At 38.9% G+C, this 16151-nt stretch overlaps 1 protein-coding gene across 1 annotated transcript in view; it reads left to right on the forward strand.

The window, feature by feature from the left end:
- Window positions 1-3707: 3707 nt before the first annotated feature.
- The window catches only part of cacng2b (calcium channel, voltage-dependent, gamma subunit 2b), a 78231-nt gene continuing 65787 nt past the window's right edge, over window positions 3708-16151 (forward strand). The window contains exon 1 of the mRNA XM_008433427.2: window positions 3708-4258. Coding sequence (XP_008431649.1) covers window positions 4048-4258 — 211 coding nt within the window. The 5' untranslated portion in view covers window positions 3708-4047. The remainder of the gene's footprint in view (window positions 4259-16151) is intronic.

The raw sequence follows: 16151 nt of genomic DNA on the forward strand, positions 1-16151 counted from the left end.
AATGGCCGCGTAATATCTGCAGAGCTTTCTTCCCATCGTCGGCGGCATCTCTCATCACCAACGACAGGCTCTTATCATCGAGGACCTGGATTAGTTCCGCGTAACATTCCGCGTTTTTCTCTTCGTCTGGGTCCACGGTAGATAGGATGGTGTCTTTTAAGCCTAGCGTTCTTAAGTAAGCGAGGAACTTTACCTCCCAAAGTTCGTAGTTGTTTTCGTCTCCGTTGAAAACTAGTCTGTCCCATCGTCCTCCCGTGCGGTGCCTGGGCCCATAACCTGTTGCGTTTTCTTGTTCTGAACTCATCTTTAAAATGAATCACACTTCTTTTCGTTAGATAGCTGTGTTCACTTTATTGCTAACGTTCAGCCTTCCGTTAACTCCATCTCTACTTCATTTTATTAGAACAGTGTTGCTTTTACACAAGAACTCACTCTCATCGCCCCTGGTGGACAACAACAGTACAACATGCACATAAACAAAGTGACAGGATATAGAACTTGCAGCTTTACCTTTCAAAGTAAATTATAAAACATGAACACATAACACAAAATAACGCAAAGACAAGTTAAGATGAGAACATATTCTAACAATATTACAGGAATTAAGTTTGACCTTTTTCTTTTGAAATACACACGTTATTATTATTATTATGCTAGCGACATAAAGTTTGTTTTTGACTTTTAAACCCATTTTTCTCTCATTTTCTCTCATGGATGGATGAGTGGATGGATCTGTCAGCGTTAAGCGGCATATTGTTGGGTCTTCATTGTTTTGGCTTTTAATGCTCTGAAAATGACCAAAGAAGATCTGATTAACTCCAATATCAATGAATATCAATTGTCTTGTCAAAGATTCTTATTAGAATACAGGTCTGGACTTTGACTATGCCATTCTAGCATGTGGGTCAATCAGAACCGCCCGCTGTATCTCTGGTTGTATTTTCAGAGATAACTCTATGACCCAGTTTCAAGCAGAGTTGGGTGAAACGATCCAAAATATCGATAATATCGATACCAAATCGGTATCGGTATCAGATCGACACTAACATACATAAGAGCAGTACTTTAGTTTCTAATTCCCTCTTAAAATGTTATTTTGTTTTTGTATCATAGTTTCGCAACTCTACCTCAAAAAAATTTTGGTTTGGATTGTTGGATAATTTTTTTTTTGCACTTTGCTTATTTAGGAAAAATTGCAAACAAATTGTATCATTGAAGTATTTTGTGGGAATCAATAAACGTTTAATTATGTTGTTCAAACGTAGAACAGAATTAGGACAAAGTATTACCGATTACTGATACCGATACAGATACTTGGCATTGTATTGTATCGGTCTGATACCAATACTGGGCCCGGTATCGGACCGGTCATGGTATCGAACTGACCGGTGTTTTCAGTGTTATGTGCAATGTTAATTTTCCTTTAACGCAGAACTTTGTGTTGCTCTCATGCTTCTTCCTTCTTTTAAATATTTGCTTCGTCTGCTCTGTTTCCCCTGTGGCAAACTGAATTATTCTATTTTCTTAGCGCTCTTTCAGATTAGTGGAATGCAAAACTAGTGTTTGTCCTGACAAAATGCGACATTTACTATTTGTTTCATGTTTTTAAGCACTGTTGCTAATAAACGTGACTCTAACGCCTTCACACAACAGCTGCATTCTTATGAACATTAAACCACATGCAAGTGCTCTCTATTTACTATTTAGATCACTTCTAGAGTCATTTTGTTGCACTAGATTTAACTTGTCAGAGTTAAGTGGACGGCATCAACATGCTTCTCATATTTGTATGTGCAAAAGAATTAAGAACAATGATCTTCCTTTCCATTTGTGCTGCTTTGTCACTTTAGTTCCTGATCAAATATCTTTAAAGTTGTGGTTGTAAAATGGCCAAATGTGATTTTTTCCCCCCCTTCTTTTGGAAAGAAGGCTAGGTTTGACTTGAACGTCTGTATTTATTTGTTTATATATTAAGAGGAAGATGGGGGCGCTTGTTTTTGCGTACAGCGCTGCTGCTGCCGCCACTGCGCGCAGAACATCTTCCTCGCTCTCTCTCCGCTACTTCCTCGCTCTGTGGCACTGTAGATTTTTTTCATTCCCTGCTTCTAACCATAATCCACCCCCTCCTCCTCTTCCTCTTCCACCTCCTCCTCTCTTTTCTCCACTTCTATCTCAGCTCTGCGAAGAAGAGAAACCAGGAAACCAAGGATTGATGTGTTGCTCTACTTGATTTTATTCCCCATCTCTCTCTCTCTCTCTCTCTCTCTCTCTCTCTCTCTCTCCTTCCGTCTCTCGCGCGCACACAAACGCGTCGCGCCACGCCAGCTCTTCCAAAAGAAAAAACAAAAAAGAAGAAAAAAAAAAAACAACGCGTTTTCGATAATGTTTCATCATTTTTACGGGATGACAGTCAGTGGCCGTGTCTGTGTCCTCTCGCTATTCTCCGGCTGGCCGTAACAGAAAGCGCTGGGATTCGTTGTTTTCATGCGGGAAGAAGAGGCTCCGGGGCACCGGGAAAGCTTCGCTCATCTCCACCGGGTTCTCCTCCAGCCGCGAGCGGCTGCATGACCGGTGATGCTCGGCCTCTCTGCCTGGATGCTCCCCTCTATCCACGGTGTACCGTCGCTGCCGCTGCCCCGATCCCCTAACAGCAGGTTTCCGCTGTTGCCGGAGAAAGGTCTAGGGACCACATATGGAAACTGGGGATCGTAATTTCAGAAAAAAGAACAACTAAACAGGCTGTTGTTAGATTTTTTTGTTCCTCCAAACTGTATTTTTCTTCTCTTTCATTTATCTATCCTTTTTCTTTTTTTCTTCCTTTTTTTTTAGAGAGAGGGGCATCTCTTCCTTGTTTTTATGCTCCATCATCTCTTAAGGAATGGGTTCCACGGCAGTCATATTACTTGCTGATATTTTGCATTATTTTTCGTTTTACCCTTGATGTTTGATTAATGCTTGATTCTGCTACTTTGAATTTCTTTTAAGACATCTAGTGTTAATTTCCTCATATGTCCCTGGCCCTGCCTGTCTGTCTTGCCTGCCTTCCATCGTCCCTCTTTCCCCATAATGTGTTATGTTACAGCTCGGTTATCCAAATCATGCTCGAGATAAATCTATACAGTTTGCTTATCCTTTTGATCACATCAAATTAGTCTTGTGTCATTCTCCATTTGTGATCGCTGCTTCTGTTTCTTTCGGGGTTTGGGGGGTTATTTTGAAGGAAACCAGGCCGCCAACTGTGTTTGTCTTAACCACACTCCACCGCCACTCCCCCCTTAATCCCTTTTCGGTATCAATTAATTCAAACTGAAACTGTGTGCGTCTGGGTGCTCATGCATGTACAGGTGTGTGCATGAAAGTTTGGGTCTGTAAAAAAGTCGGCGTACGCTGCTTGAGATCGTCTTCTCGTGCCACATATGTTGTTCCATTACCACACCATTAAAGCTGTGAGGACTGTAATGTATCTCATGCCTTCAGTTAGCTCAGAAAGCCAAAATTAGGTCTGAAGCAGCCTAAGTCCTCCATCCCCCTCATTATCTTGGCCTTTTTCAGAGTTTGACATTTAGAGGCCTTCAAACTCAACAAAGTAGGCCCCGATCCCAGACCAGGTCTCTTGTGGAATCTGCTGAAACTCGTGTTTTTAGGTCAGCCTTTTTTTATTTCCGGAGTAGGGCAATTTACTGCCATCAGAAGTTCAGAATTTAGAGAACTTTACCTCTTAAGGCTGTTGCCGTCATTGCCAAAGGGTGTTTGACCCCCTTTTTGTTGGGTCAAACAGAAGGAAACCCACCCGAAACCTTAACCGTCTTCCGAATTTTTTATTTTGTTTTTCGTCTTTGTGCCGGCCCCCCCCCCAAAAAACCAACCATACGATTTCCCCCGAGCTCCCCTAACTCCCCCGCCCCCCCAGCCGTCCCCCGCTACCGTCGTCCGCCCGACGCAGCCCAATCCCCGCTTTCCGAGCTGGCGTGGCGACGCAAACTCACAAATATTTACTTCCTGTACATCAAAAGGAAAGGGGGCCCCCCTTTCGTGGAATGTGGCAACATGGGTGTGTTTGACCGCGGAGTTCAGATGCTGCTGACCACAGTGGGGGCCTTTGCCGCCTTCAGCCTCATGACCATCGCTGTGGGGACGGACTACTGGCTGTACTCACGCGGCGTCTGCAAGATCAAGAGCACCAACGAGAACGAGACGAGCAAGAAGAACGAGGAGGTTATGACGCATTCGGGCCTGTGGAGGACGTGCTGCCTAGAAGGTGAGCCAAAGACTTAAAGGTAGCCGTGTATGTGCACACGTAAATAGATATAACATCTATAGGCACACATGCACAGACCCACCAACAATGCCGCCGTGAGCAGATCAATCCTTTCATGCCCACACTCATTTTCACATGGTCCTGCATTTGCACCTACATGCCTACACAGAAAATCACAAGCCCACACTCTTCTGTATGTACTCTGCAATAATTTTCTTCATAAGGAAAAAAGCATATCTATCTATCTATCTATCTATCTATCTATCTATCTATCTATCTATCTATCTATCTATCTATCTATCTATCTATCTATCTATCTATCTATCTATNCTATCTATCTATCTATCTATCTATCTATCTATCTATCTATCTATCTATCTATCTATCTATCTATCTATCTATCTATCTATCTATCTATCTATCTAACATCAGGTGTACAGTTCACTCACATCTCCTTTATAAACCCATAAGTGGTAAAAATTTCACGTCCTCTGCAGAAGTCATGGACAATATAATGTTTTAGCTGATAAATGGACTCTTGATTCAGGTCTTAGAGGGGATGTTTGGTAACCTTGTTTTTTTTGGCATAGTGGAATTGGTTGCCTTGCAGCATCAGCTGCAGATTTGCCCTTCACAGGGGAGTTGTTTGCCTAACTGACTATTACATTGAAGGGACGGTGTACTGAATTTGATTCGGGCAACAGAGTGATGATATAAAGATCATAAAGTAATGACAGGAAAGGATAAAGGCTGGATAGGGGAGCAACAGTCAGAACAACAGTTGCCTTGCACCAAGAAGGTGCTGGGTTTGGATATGAGTCCAACTCAACTTTTTAGAAGAAGATTTATCACTGTTTTATGTCCGACGTCACCGGAGCTGAAGAAAAGCGAAATTCTGGCATTTTATAAATGTTGGGGCTTACAAAGTTTTGATTGACTGCTGTTTCCAATAGTCAGCCTATTAAAGGTTAGCACCAGTCCTTTGGGTCAGGTTTAGTCAGTGGACACACATGAACCTGCTGCTATGGACGATCTAGCACCAGTCCCTAGCACTGGAGTCATTTCAGTGGAAAAAGCCCTCACCCTAATTTCAGCAATCTGGAGATAAATCAGCTGTGAACCAGCAGTTATCTGGTTATGACAGTTTAAAGGGTTACTGAAGACCCAGTTATATATATTTCTTTTCCAAAAACATCTGACCTTCTGTAAGGGTACATTCACACCAGCCCTGTTTAGTCCGCCTTAATCGACCCCTAGTTAGGAAGCAGACTATAGCGCAGGGCATTCTGGGTAAATACAACCAAAACAAATTTGCGAGTATAGTGCTAGTGGCTGAAATGGCTCATCATCTTTGGCTAAAGAAAAGAGAAATCCTAAAACCGCTAGAATCTGAGGCTACTCCATTTTTGTTGGCATTTCATGAATAAGGAAGTTGCGCTTATATCTTCTTCTAAGGTTTTTCTGTTGTTTTCTTCAGTGGTTTTTGGTGCAGCGCCACCACAGGCGAGGTGTGTGAACAGGTTCTTCAGATGGTTTGGATTGCTTGACACAGTGCAGCGTGGAAGAGAACCGCACCAACTGAAAATGTAACAAATGTTGCAATTTTGGTCCCCAATCGAACCGAGTCTACCGGACTATCAGGTGTGAAAACACAGTAAGGTTCAGAACTCAGATAAAGGCAGGGTACACCTGCTACCATTCTGCACACCTGAGACAGACATAAATGAGACAGACTGTGGCATAAGTTTGGCTGATTGTTCATCCATATGTTCAGTTAAGTTAAGAAAAAAAAGAGAGCTCAAAGCATATGTGTCTTGCAGTGTGAGTTTGTTTGTGATTATACAATAGGGAAACTGTGAAATGTCTCCTTAAGTGTGAAACAGATTTGACACAATACATCGACACACTCAAACACACACACATGCACACGCATGCAGACACACGCACACACACACATACACACGCACACACACACACACACACGCACACACACGCGCACACACACACACACCTACACACACAGACCGGTCCTCTTCTATCTATCATCAGACTGAATCAGAACATACCGGGCCCCACATTCACCTGATTCACAAGACAAAACCATGGACTGATGACATAGATTTGCGGCATTTGTGGGATTTCTCCCATGATTCATTTGGTCCTCTGTGTCTGTGGGAGATTTCCACAGGAATAGCTTTTTACTTTGTTTTGACTGAGGGTTTAAAATAGAGAGAAACCACCTTACGTGTGGCATATGTCATTGCTCATCTAGTGACATTTTCGGAGCTTTAATTGTAAATACTCAAAAACCTGCTTGGTTATTAAAATACAAACCTGTTTGTCTTTTCAAAGTCAGTCAGAACTTTTGAATAAGAAAACATTTAAATCTATACTTTTCCCAGTTAAGGCTTTACCTTATGATACTTTATAGAAGATGAGAATTCCTGCATTTAAGTAATACTACTCTAATGTATGGAACGTATTGATATAAAGAGCGAGTTACAGAAAGTGGAAAGCTTGAGTTTTTGCCTTTACATTGAACTATGTTTGAATTGTATTCAATATGTTGCTCATGCATGTCTTAATATGGAGGGGTAAAGAGAAAACTAATATTTAGATTATGTTTATATTTGATAACTAATGTAATTGATAAACTATTCAAAAATGAAAAAAAAAAGTTCTATGATTTGTAAAGTAGTTGCGTCATTTGCTCTTAAGTGAACTGGACAAATAACGTTTTTCAGAAGTTTACTTGAAATAGTGAATTTGTAGTTGCGACATTCTTCATTATTTAGGTATATATATCTAAATAATGTGTTTTTTGAACGATGTCTATTGCTTTAATAAGTCATAACATCAAAGACTACATGTTGATTTCAACAATAAGACTGAGATATGAGTCTTATTGTTGTGGATATGTCAAAAAAAAAAACAACAACAACACAATTTCGCAATTGTGGTGTATCCATTAAATAAGAAACACAATTTCTTGTGTCACATGTGAAGAAGTTTGTTCATGTGATAAGTCATTAAAAGACAAGCCTTCATCCTCCTACCACTTCCTGTCGTATTCATCAGGTTGTTGATCCCGTAATGCAAAAAAAGTTTTCCCATTGCAGTTTTGCTGTCTACACTAATTTCAAGACAGCTGAAAAACCATCTTATCCTAGATCCAAAACATTTCAATCGAAAAACGTGAGTTTTTTCTGAATTGGCTTGTTTCCTTGAAGCAAATGTATTTTTGTAATTCCAATTTGGTCATTATAAACGCTGCTATTGTTACTTACTAAACGACTTTTCTTACTAAATAAACACGAAATAATGTTCATTTATGTTATTTTTTATTTGAATTCAATTTAATTACACTGATTTCCCAGATTGTTAGGTCACATTGCTACATAGTGACAATAAACTGTGTAAGTAGAGACTCAAACTGTCTAAATGTTTTTAGGAATAGGACCAACAGATTTTACTCGAGTCATAAGATACCATGTTTATGTCCTCAAAAATATTCAGTATGAAATCGTGAAATATGCGAAACCACATCAAAAGCATCAACACGTTTGTTCAAGAGAATAGTCGCAGCAAGTGAAGCTCTTATTTTCTTTGCAAAGTGGCTTTACTTTGCACACTCTCGGCACACTCAGTGTCCTTGGCACCAGAGATTCAACACGATTAAGAGCAGAGATTTTGAAAGATATCCAGCTCGAACGCCTTGCATTGCCGTCGGAGCTACAGTTGCCATACAAACTGTGCGCCGAGGAGCTAGAGGGAGAAGGGGACAATTGGGAGGTGCTAAGAAAGACAGGAAAAGAAAAAGGAAAAAAAGAAAAAGAGAAAAAGAGAGAGAGAAAAACTAAGCAGCTCTGGTTTGCTGTCACACGCCCTCAGGCATCTTATGCTATCTTTAACACGCAGGCCCACGTTCTATCTAACCTATCTCACTGCAGCTTTTAACGTAATACATCACAGCGTCGCTGCAATTTCCGCTTAATGCCGGGGACACGATGTACACAATGTGCAGATACTGGTGAGAAGCTGTTTAAGTTTTGGCTCCCGTCGTTACCTGTTAGCGCTGGAAAACTGGAAATACCTCCATTGACACTGAAATCTTGTTTTGCTTTTTTAATGTGAAATTACATTGTTTTTATGCTTCAGCTTGAATACAGATGTAAAAATAAAGTTCTGTCATAATATTAAAACGATCCCCCCCTTCACCCATTGCAGCTCTGACATTAGTTTTTTGTTCCAGCCAACACGTCCAGTAATTTTCCTGTCCTTACTGCCAAGTCTCATTATCCAAAGCCGCGGCTAGTGATATTCTAGGATTGTCCAATAACTAATTGCAGGGAATCAGATTACAAAAATAATCCTTTGGTTTAAAAAAAAAAAAAAAAAAAGAAAGAAAGAAAAAAGATGCAGACTGTCAGTTTATCTAAAGCTCCAGTAAGAGTTTCAGAGGCTGGGGAACAAAAACGATCTGTAATCTGGTGACTGAAGTAATCCTGTTTAGAGAAAAATAAATCCACGCGATCTCCTCCTTATCAAGAATCTGTCAGGAAGCTGTAGTAGGTGGCAACACAAATTATAATAATTGGAAATAATACAGTACATCAAACAAAAAGTTATGATTTTAATCCACTTTAATCCATTTTGGACAATTCCTGTTTTCCTTCCCTTAGAACTTTTTGTAGCTTTTTCTTTTAACTTTAAAGTGTTACTTTATGTACCCTCCTCTATCAAAAGTTTGAATCAAAAATTTAAGTTACTGAGGTGTGTAGTCACTTTGCTGCTGTTGTTTTTCGAGCTGTTGTGTATGTAGTCTACATTTCCAGCTGTTTATATGACTTGTACGCGCATTTATTGTATATTTGGGCAGCTGCTGCTTTGCACCCTTGAGTTCATGACCACTTTCCTCCAGAGATAATAAAATATTCTATTCTATTTTATAATCAGTGAGGTGATGAGTTGACAGGGCTGACTGAGTGAGGACACGGTCAGTTTACAGAGCAGCTGGAAGCTAGGTAGCATACCTGTTAGCATGTACGCTTTGAGCAGTCCAGGTTGAGGGGGAAAAAGTATACCACTGATTGTTTTCTGTTAATGTTCAAGACTTAAATTCCAGAAGGAAATTTCTTTCCACTGGACACACAGTACGTACGTCTTCACATAAAGGATTGTTGCGGTTCTTGTTTTTAACTAGCTCCATAGCAACAAGCCTGAATCCAGGTGGACATGCTAGCAGGCTAGCTGCTCATGTCCTTCACTGCGTGTGAGAAATCTTCAAGCATGATGTGAAACATTGGCATTGGATGGAGTTAAGACTCAGTTGCGATAAACGACACCAGCACCGTTTGGCTAGTTCAGATGTTGGTTACCATGGAGACTGAACGCAGGCCGGTGGGCAGACATTGCTGGTTGATTGTTCAACTGATCTATGGACAGAAAAAAAAAATTTTTTAGTTTTGGTTCATTTAAGGAATTGAAAAATATTTTTTCAGTAACTTATCTGGGAAAATTGTCCATTTTCAATGACTGACTGATTACCTTCACTGAATTTCCGTTGGTAAAGAAAAAACTACTCAGGGTGGAAAATTATCATTTTTAAAACTTTTTGCTGGGAGGTGTTATTATTTTTTTGTCATGCCGCGATATTGTCTTAATATCAAACATTATGAAACATCCAAAACCTTTGTCTGATGATTAGTTATTGCCACAGGTTATATTGCACAATATGTGGAATTTTATATAATTGTGACGATTGCAAAAAATCTCCTTTAATTGATATATTTTCTGTTTATTCCACAGAATTAATAAAAAAAAAACCAGATCATTTAGCTTGTGCTGATACTGCGCACAGAGCATGACATTAACTTCATAACAGCTCATTTGTTGAAGAACAAATGTGAAATGTAAATGAACCTGGTAAAATGCAGCATTTTGTAAAAATAACAAGACGGGTATCTCCAATTACAAAATTTGACTAAGTTTCAGGACGAGCAAAAGTCCAAACTCTAAAAATAAACAACACACTATTTATGGCGTTTTTACAAAAGAAAAGCCGGGTGAGGACATAAAAAGCCGTCGTTCCTCCTTCACAGGGAGGCGTGCGGCAGCATCAAGCGGCGCTCTGTGGGCGGCCTGCTGGTGATACTGTAATAGAAGTGACTGACAAGCCAAGACAGCTGTCAAACTCAGTCGTCAATATGCCCCAGCCACACAGTTTCTTCACATGTTTCTCAATAAACAAACAACTGACTTTTAGATTATTTTTAACTTTTCAGCTTTGCCACAGCAGTACAGATGGCAAATTCAAAGAAAACCAACTTGAAGACAGAAGGAGACCGACGTCCTCTTTTAACTCAAGACTTTATCATTTAGTGACTGTCATGAGAAATGATTATGAGAAAACGTACATTTTTATTTATGAACTACTTCTCAGTTCACATTGGGAAAAAAAAGAATGTAGATCCAACTTTTTAAAAAAAAAGTAATTTGTTACATGTAGACAAATTAAGTTTGTCAAATTTACTTTATGACAAACATGACAACTTAATAATCCTAATACATTTACTTGGATAAACTTAGTTTACTTTAACTGATTTTTTTTTAAAGTTGGAGGACCTGTTTTCTTATTCAGTGTACAAAACATTAAAAATTAGGTTTTACAGGTCATGCAACACCTCACACATTAAATATTTGTTGGTTTTATTAAGTTTAGTTGCTGAACAGAAAAAAGTTTCTCTTCATCCCTGACATTTTTTTTGTTTTACTTTCTTTCTTTAACACATTTTTACCAGCTTGTCAAAACATACCTGTCATTGTTCTAGTTATGACAAATCGAACTTGGAAAAAAAAATCTTGCTTTAGACCTAAAACCTCAGAGAAAACAACAGATCACTGAAACACAACATAGACATGAATGAATGTTTTCCTTCATGCACACTTTCTAATAATCTGTCAGACCGCCTCCTGTTTTTGATCGTGGCTCATATCTGCCCTAAGAAAATGAAAAACATTTACGCTTCCTGTACATTTATTTCCATAAAAATTCCAGCTCTGACCTGACAGACCTCATGTCGGACTGATCCCGCGTTAGAACAAGCTACGCGGGTCGGCTCCACTTGGATTCGTCCAGCTCGCCTGTCATGCTGGACGAATGGCTCCATGTTGGTGGTCCAGCTATCGAGGCTGCCTCCAGAGTCTCAGTCTGTCATGGGTTTCAGTGATGGATCTTGCCCCGGGACGGTCTCTCATCCAAAGGCACAGACCGGATCGGCCCCGGGGAACCGGGCCTTGACAGGTGGAACTCAGCAGGCTCTAAATGCTGCCATTAATCTCCATGACGGCAGCTTTGAGAGCGAAGTGAGGTGTGTTTGACAGGATATATGTTTCTGGGAAAAGAGCCGGCGTACCGGAGAGAACTGAAGAAGCAGCAGCTTCCAACAGAGGGGTTTTATTATCTCTGTATAGAATCCTGAATCGTAACTCCAAAGACTAACTTTTATTATCCAGCATAGATGGAAGCTCATGCATGTCAGTCATTGGGTCAGGTTTTTGCAATGTTAATAATCAATTTGGAAACAATTGACATAATTTGAAAACAGACTAAGCTAAGATGTAGAGTCTAGTCCAGTTTAGAGTAAATTTCTACAGCCTTAGTGCCACTTCTACATCAATGCCACTGCCAACAACCCCAGACGTGTAAATGGTAACTTAAATCCATCCAATAAGACACCATGCAGATGCTCAGTCTGCTCTGATGAAGATTCACTGACCTCACCATGTCGAACGATCAAAACCGAAAGTGAAACTGACAGCACGACCTACTTTTTGATACATTTTGCCTATAATTACATGACCATCAACATTTCATTTTCAGATGGTCAGTTGAATCTTAACTAGCAGTGACCTCACTGCTGAAGAACGTACCAAGACTGATTTCCACACCCGTGATCAAGACGTGTGTTCACCATTTAAACCGAGCGCTCATGAAAAGCAATGCAAATATTTGAAGGATGTGAAACGGATTTGATGTTCCAAAGAATCTGCTTCGTTTAATCACATCTAGCCTTGACTATGAAATCTCTCAATGTGGCAACCTGGCAATACAGGAAGATGGTTTGACAGCAACTGAAGTTTTCAGGCTTCGCCTTTCATTTTTTGCCTCATAAATTCAAATAAAAGTAACATAAGGACAGTTTTTGATGCTAACAGGACATAATTACACAGATATTGATGATCTATTCAATAACAGGTATTATTATCATGCAGTGTGACCAGTTTAGACCTTTTCTTTCAAATAAAGGTTTAAAATATGCCATGAACTTTTAAGCAATAATTTTTGTGATCATTTCAAGTATTTACCCTGAACTTTTAATGTTTTGGCTGGTTTTTTGTTGTTGTTTTTTTACTAAACACCACCAACCTTTTTACCCGGACCTCCTGCTTACCAAATTACTCCAGTTGCTCCCAGTTTCTGTTTGTAGCATTTGTCCTCTTTCACGGCGGTGGCGGCCACATGACACGGTGTAACTATGGCGATGCAGCAGTCTGTTGGCAGCACAAGGCCGCCTGTCAAACGGACATCACAGTCTCTCAATCAAAGGGATTGTTTACGAGTGTGCACACACACACACACACACACGCACACACACACACACACACACACACACACCACCTGGGACTGACAAACATCGCTGTGCTCCATGGGAGGGGATGTCAGTCTGACACACACACGCGCATACACACACACAGGACATGTTTACATGCTGCATTAAAACATGCGGAAGAGACATAGAAACATGTCCGACAAAGTAAGCTAACAAAAAAAATCAGTTTGTTTTTTTTGTTTTCATCTTTCCGTATTTTATTTATTTTTTTAAATATCCCAGATTATGACAATTTCTTTGTTTTTACATTTCTAGCATAATCACTCCATTAAAAAAAAGAACAATTTTGAATTAATTCTTTATGAAACTAATTTATTTCGTGGAACTGTAATCTAATAGCCCACATTTACAAGTGACATTATTGCGTAAAATCAAAATTTTTGAGCTGTGCTTCATATTATGATGTTATTCTTTTATCAAAAACACACCTGGAGTTTTGCTGTAATGCATGTTTGAGAAGTCCTTGAATTTCCATGGCAACCTTTCAGACGTACAAACCACCTGGGTGGACCTAGCCCCGCCTACAAGCTACAGTTTCCAAGCTTCAGCTTTACAGAGCTCCCCTCACCAGCGACTCCCCCACTCTGCTCCTTCAGACTAGCCAGCAGTAATTAGCAAACACCTGGTGAAACTGAGCATCTGCTGAGCGCGTTATAGGAGCTTCTTCTCAGTGAAACACTGGTAAAAATGTTGTTAAAGTTTAATAGAGGAGCCATGTTGTGATGACTTTATGAAGGCGGAGTTTCAGGAAGAGCAGCCATTTTTAAAGAGACAGAGACCCAACTTCAAGGCATTAAATTATGAAGTCCAATTTGTCATATTTGACATGCATAGTATTTTTATGACAATTAAAAGTAACTTTGTTACTTGATTGTGCTATAAAATGTGCCTGACAAATACATAATGCTGCCCCTTTAAAGTGGCAACAAATGTGAGTGTTTTGTTAAATTGAACACATATTGCTATTACAGTTACTGGTGTTTTGGCTAGCTTTAGCTTGCATCTCAGGAAGCTAATTTGTGTAGCAAATCTCATTTTTAAAATGTTTTCTGAACTAAAAGCGTTCTGTGTTAACCCTTTAGAATGACATAAAAAGCTGCACAAGCGCATCTGCTCTGTTGTGTGTTTGCTCTGCCGCAGATGCTGAGGTGTTTAGCTAACAGGGTTATGCAACAGGACAGAGCCGTTAGCAGTGTGAACAGAAGCAACAGTGTGCTAGTAGAGCGCTGCGGTTGGTATAAAGTGCATCCCAGCACACACACCCAGGAGAATGTCCACAGTGAGATCCTGAGTGAGATGCTGCATTTCTGATGTTCAAGAGTGAAAAACTTTGATGCAAACTTTGTTTTTGTTGTTTGTAATCTGCATTTTAAGGGTTAGCCCCGCTGAATGGCTCTACTTTATTCAGTGTGGAAAAGACAAAAATAATAACTGACACCGCCTTGGAAAACGCACCACTTGGTGGTCGTTTTTTTATTAGCAGTTTTTGGTTGAAGAGTTAGCTGTTGAGTAAATAGGAAGTCACAAATAGGCCATGAGAGAAACTGGAGCAGCAGCAGCTCCCTGTCAGGGGTTTGAGGCCACAAGATGATTATATTAATGTTTGAAGTAAGAGAACTCATCTTAATTATGAAGGCGTTATATTGTTCTGCTGTTTTCTTTTTTTATTCTATGGATGAAATGTTAGCAGGACTTGTTCCTCAGGCTGTTTTTACATTCATATACAAAGTAGAAATTAGTTTTACATCCTAAAGCCTGCTGGGTTAAAAACATCTTGATTTAGGTTTCATTACCAACCCATTCCTGGGTCAAATATGGGTCAATCCAAACCCGGTTGGAGACTAACGTCTGACATCAAGGCTCTCAAAACGTGGATTGAAAAAGATAATTCATAACTTGGATTGATAAGCAATTGATAATAAATAATCCTAGTTTTTTTTTTTGTTAATTCTTTAATATACAGTGGAGTATTAGGATCAGGCTAAAAAGAGTTGTAATAATATGAGGATGAAGTCGTTAAGATATAAAAGACGTACAAGAATTAGGTCAAAATATGAGAATAAAGTAAAAATAATATGTGGGAGGAAAACATAATATGAGAATAAAGTCAGAATATTACTAGAATAAAGTACTAATAATATCTGAAAAGAGTCCTTATAATACGAGAATTAAGTCTGAACATTAAGAGGGTAAAGTCGTACGACAGTAAGTCAAAATATGAGAGTAAATAATGTTAAAGGTAAAGTTGAAATAATAGGTGGAAAAAGTTGTAACAAACATAAACTCAAAACAATAGATGAAAAAGTTGTAATAATATGAGAACGAAGTCATAACTAAAATAAAGTTGAAATGACACATGCGAAGAGTCCTACTAATATGAGAATGAAGTTGTAATATTACGAAAATTAATTTACAATAATTTGAGAATGAAGTCATACAACAACACTCTAAAAAGTGTATTTGGGCTGTAGTGTAGTTGTAATATTAGGAGAAAAACATCATAGTAATACGAGAAAAAAATAATAAGAGGAAAAAAGTCGTATAATATGAGAACAAACATTATGACTTTCTTCTGGTAGAATTGCATCTTTATTCTGATAATATTATGACCATTAATACTCTGTCTTACTAATAAGACTTTGACTAACAAACAGCTGAATTTGTTAACTAATTTCATTCTCAAGATTAGGTTGATGCAGCTAATTGACCTAATCTTTCAGTTTCAAATTTGGATCCAAAAGTTAAAAAAAGTCAAAAAAACCGACAACAAAAAAAAAATCAAGTGTGCCTTTATTTTGAAATCCCTCTGACCTGACACTGGCATCTTCTGCAGCTGGTAAACACACAGAATTGAATTTGTTGCCAACGTCAAGTCAAAGTTCATTTTTATTCTACATTAAAACTAAAAGGGTCTGACAATCACTGGCAAATCATTTGAAACACTATTCCTAAAAATTGTCAATAATAATAATAATAATAATAATAATAATAATAATAATAATAATAATAATAATAATAATATCAATTACGGTTCTCTCTCCTTCTCAGGACACTTTTTGTTTTTTACGATTGTACAATTTAGAGCTTTAGCATCACAGTCGATTGTCCGAATTGACACCTGAAATATGAAATGTAATCAAACATTGCATCTGAGTCGACTCAGCTCAGACTAATATGGTGTTACCATGCTTCTGAGACTTTAAAGAGCAAATCTTGTTTTT

Source organism: Poecilia reticulata, linkage group LG1, assembly GCF_000633615.1.
Source record: "Poecilia reticulata strain Guanapo linkage group LG1, Guppy_female_1.0+MT, whole genome shotgun sequence".
In the NCBI taxonomy this organism is placed as follows: Eukaryota; Metazoa; Chordata; class Actinopteri; order Cyprinodontiformes; family Poeciliidae; genus Poecilia; species Poecilia reticulata.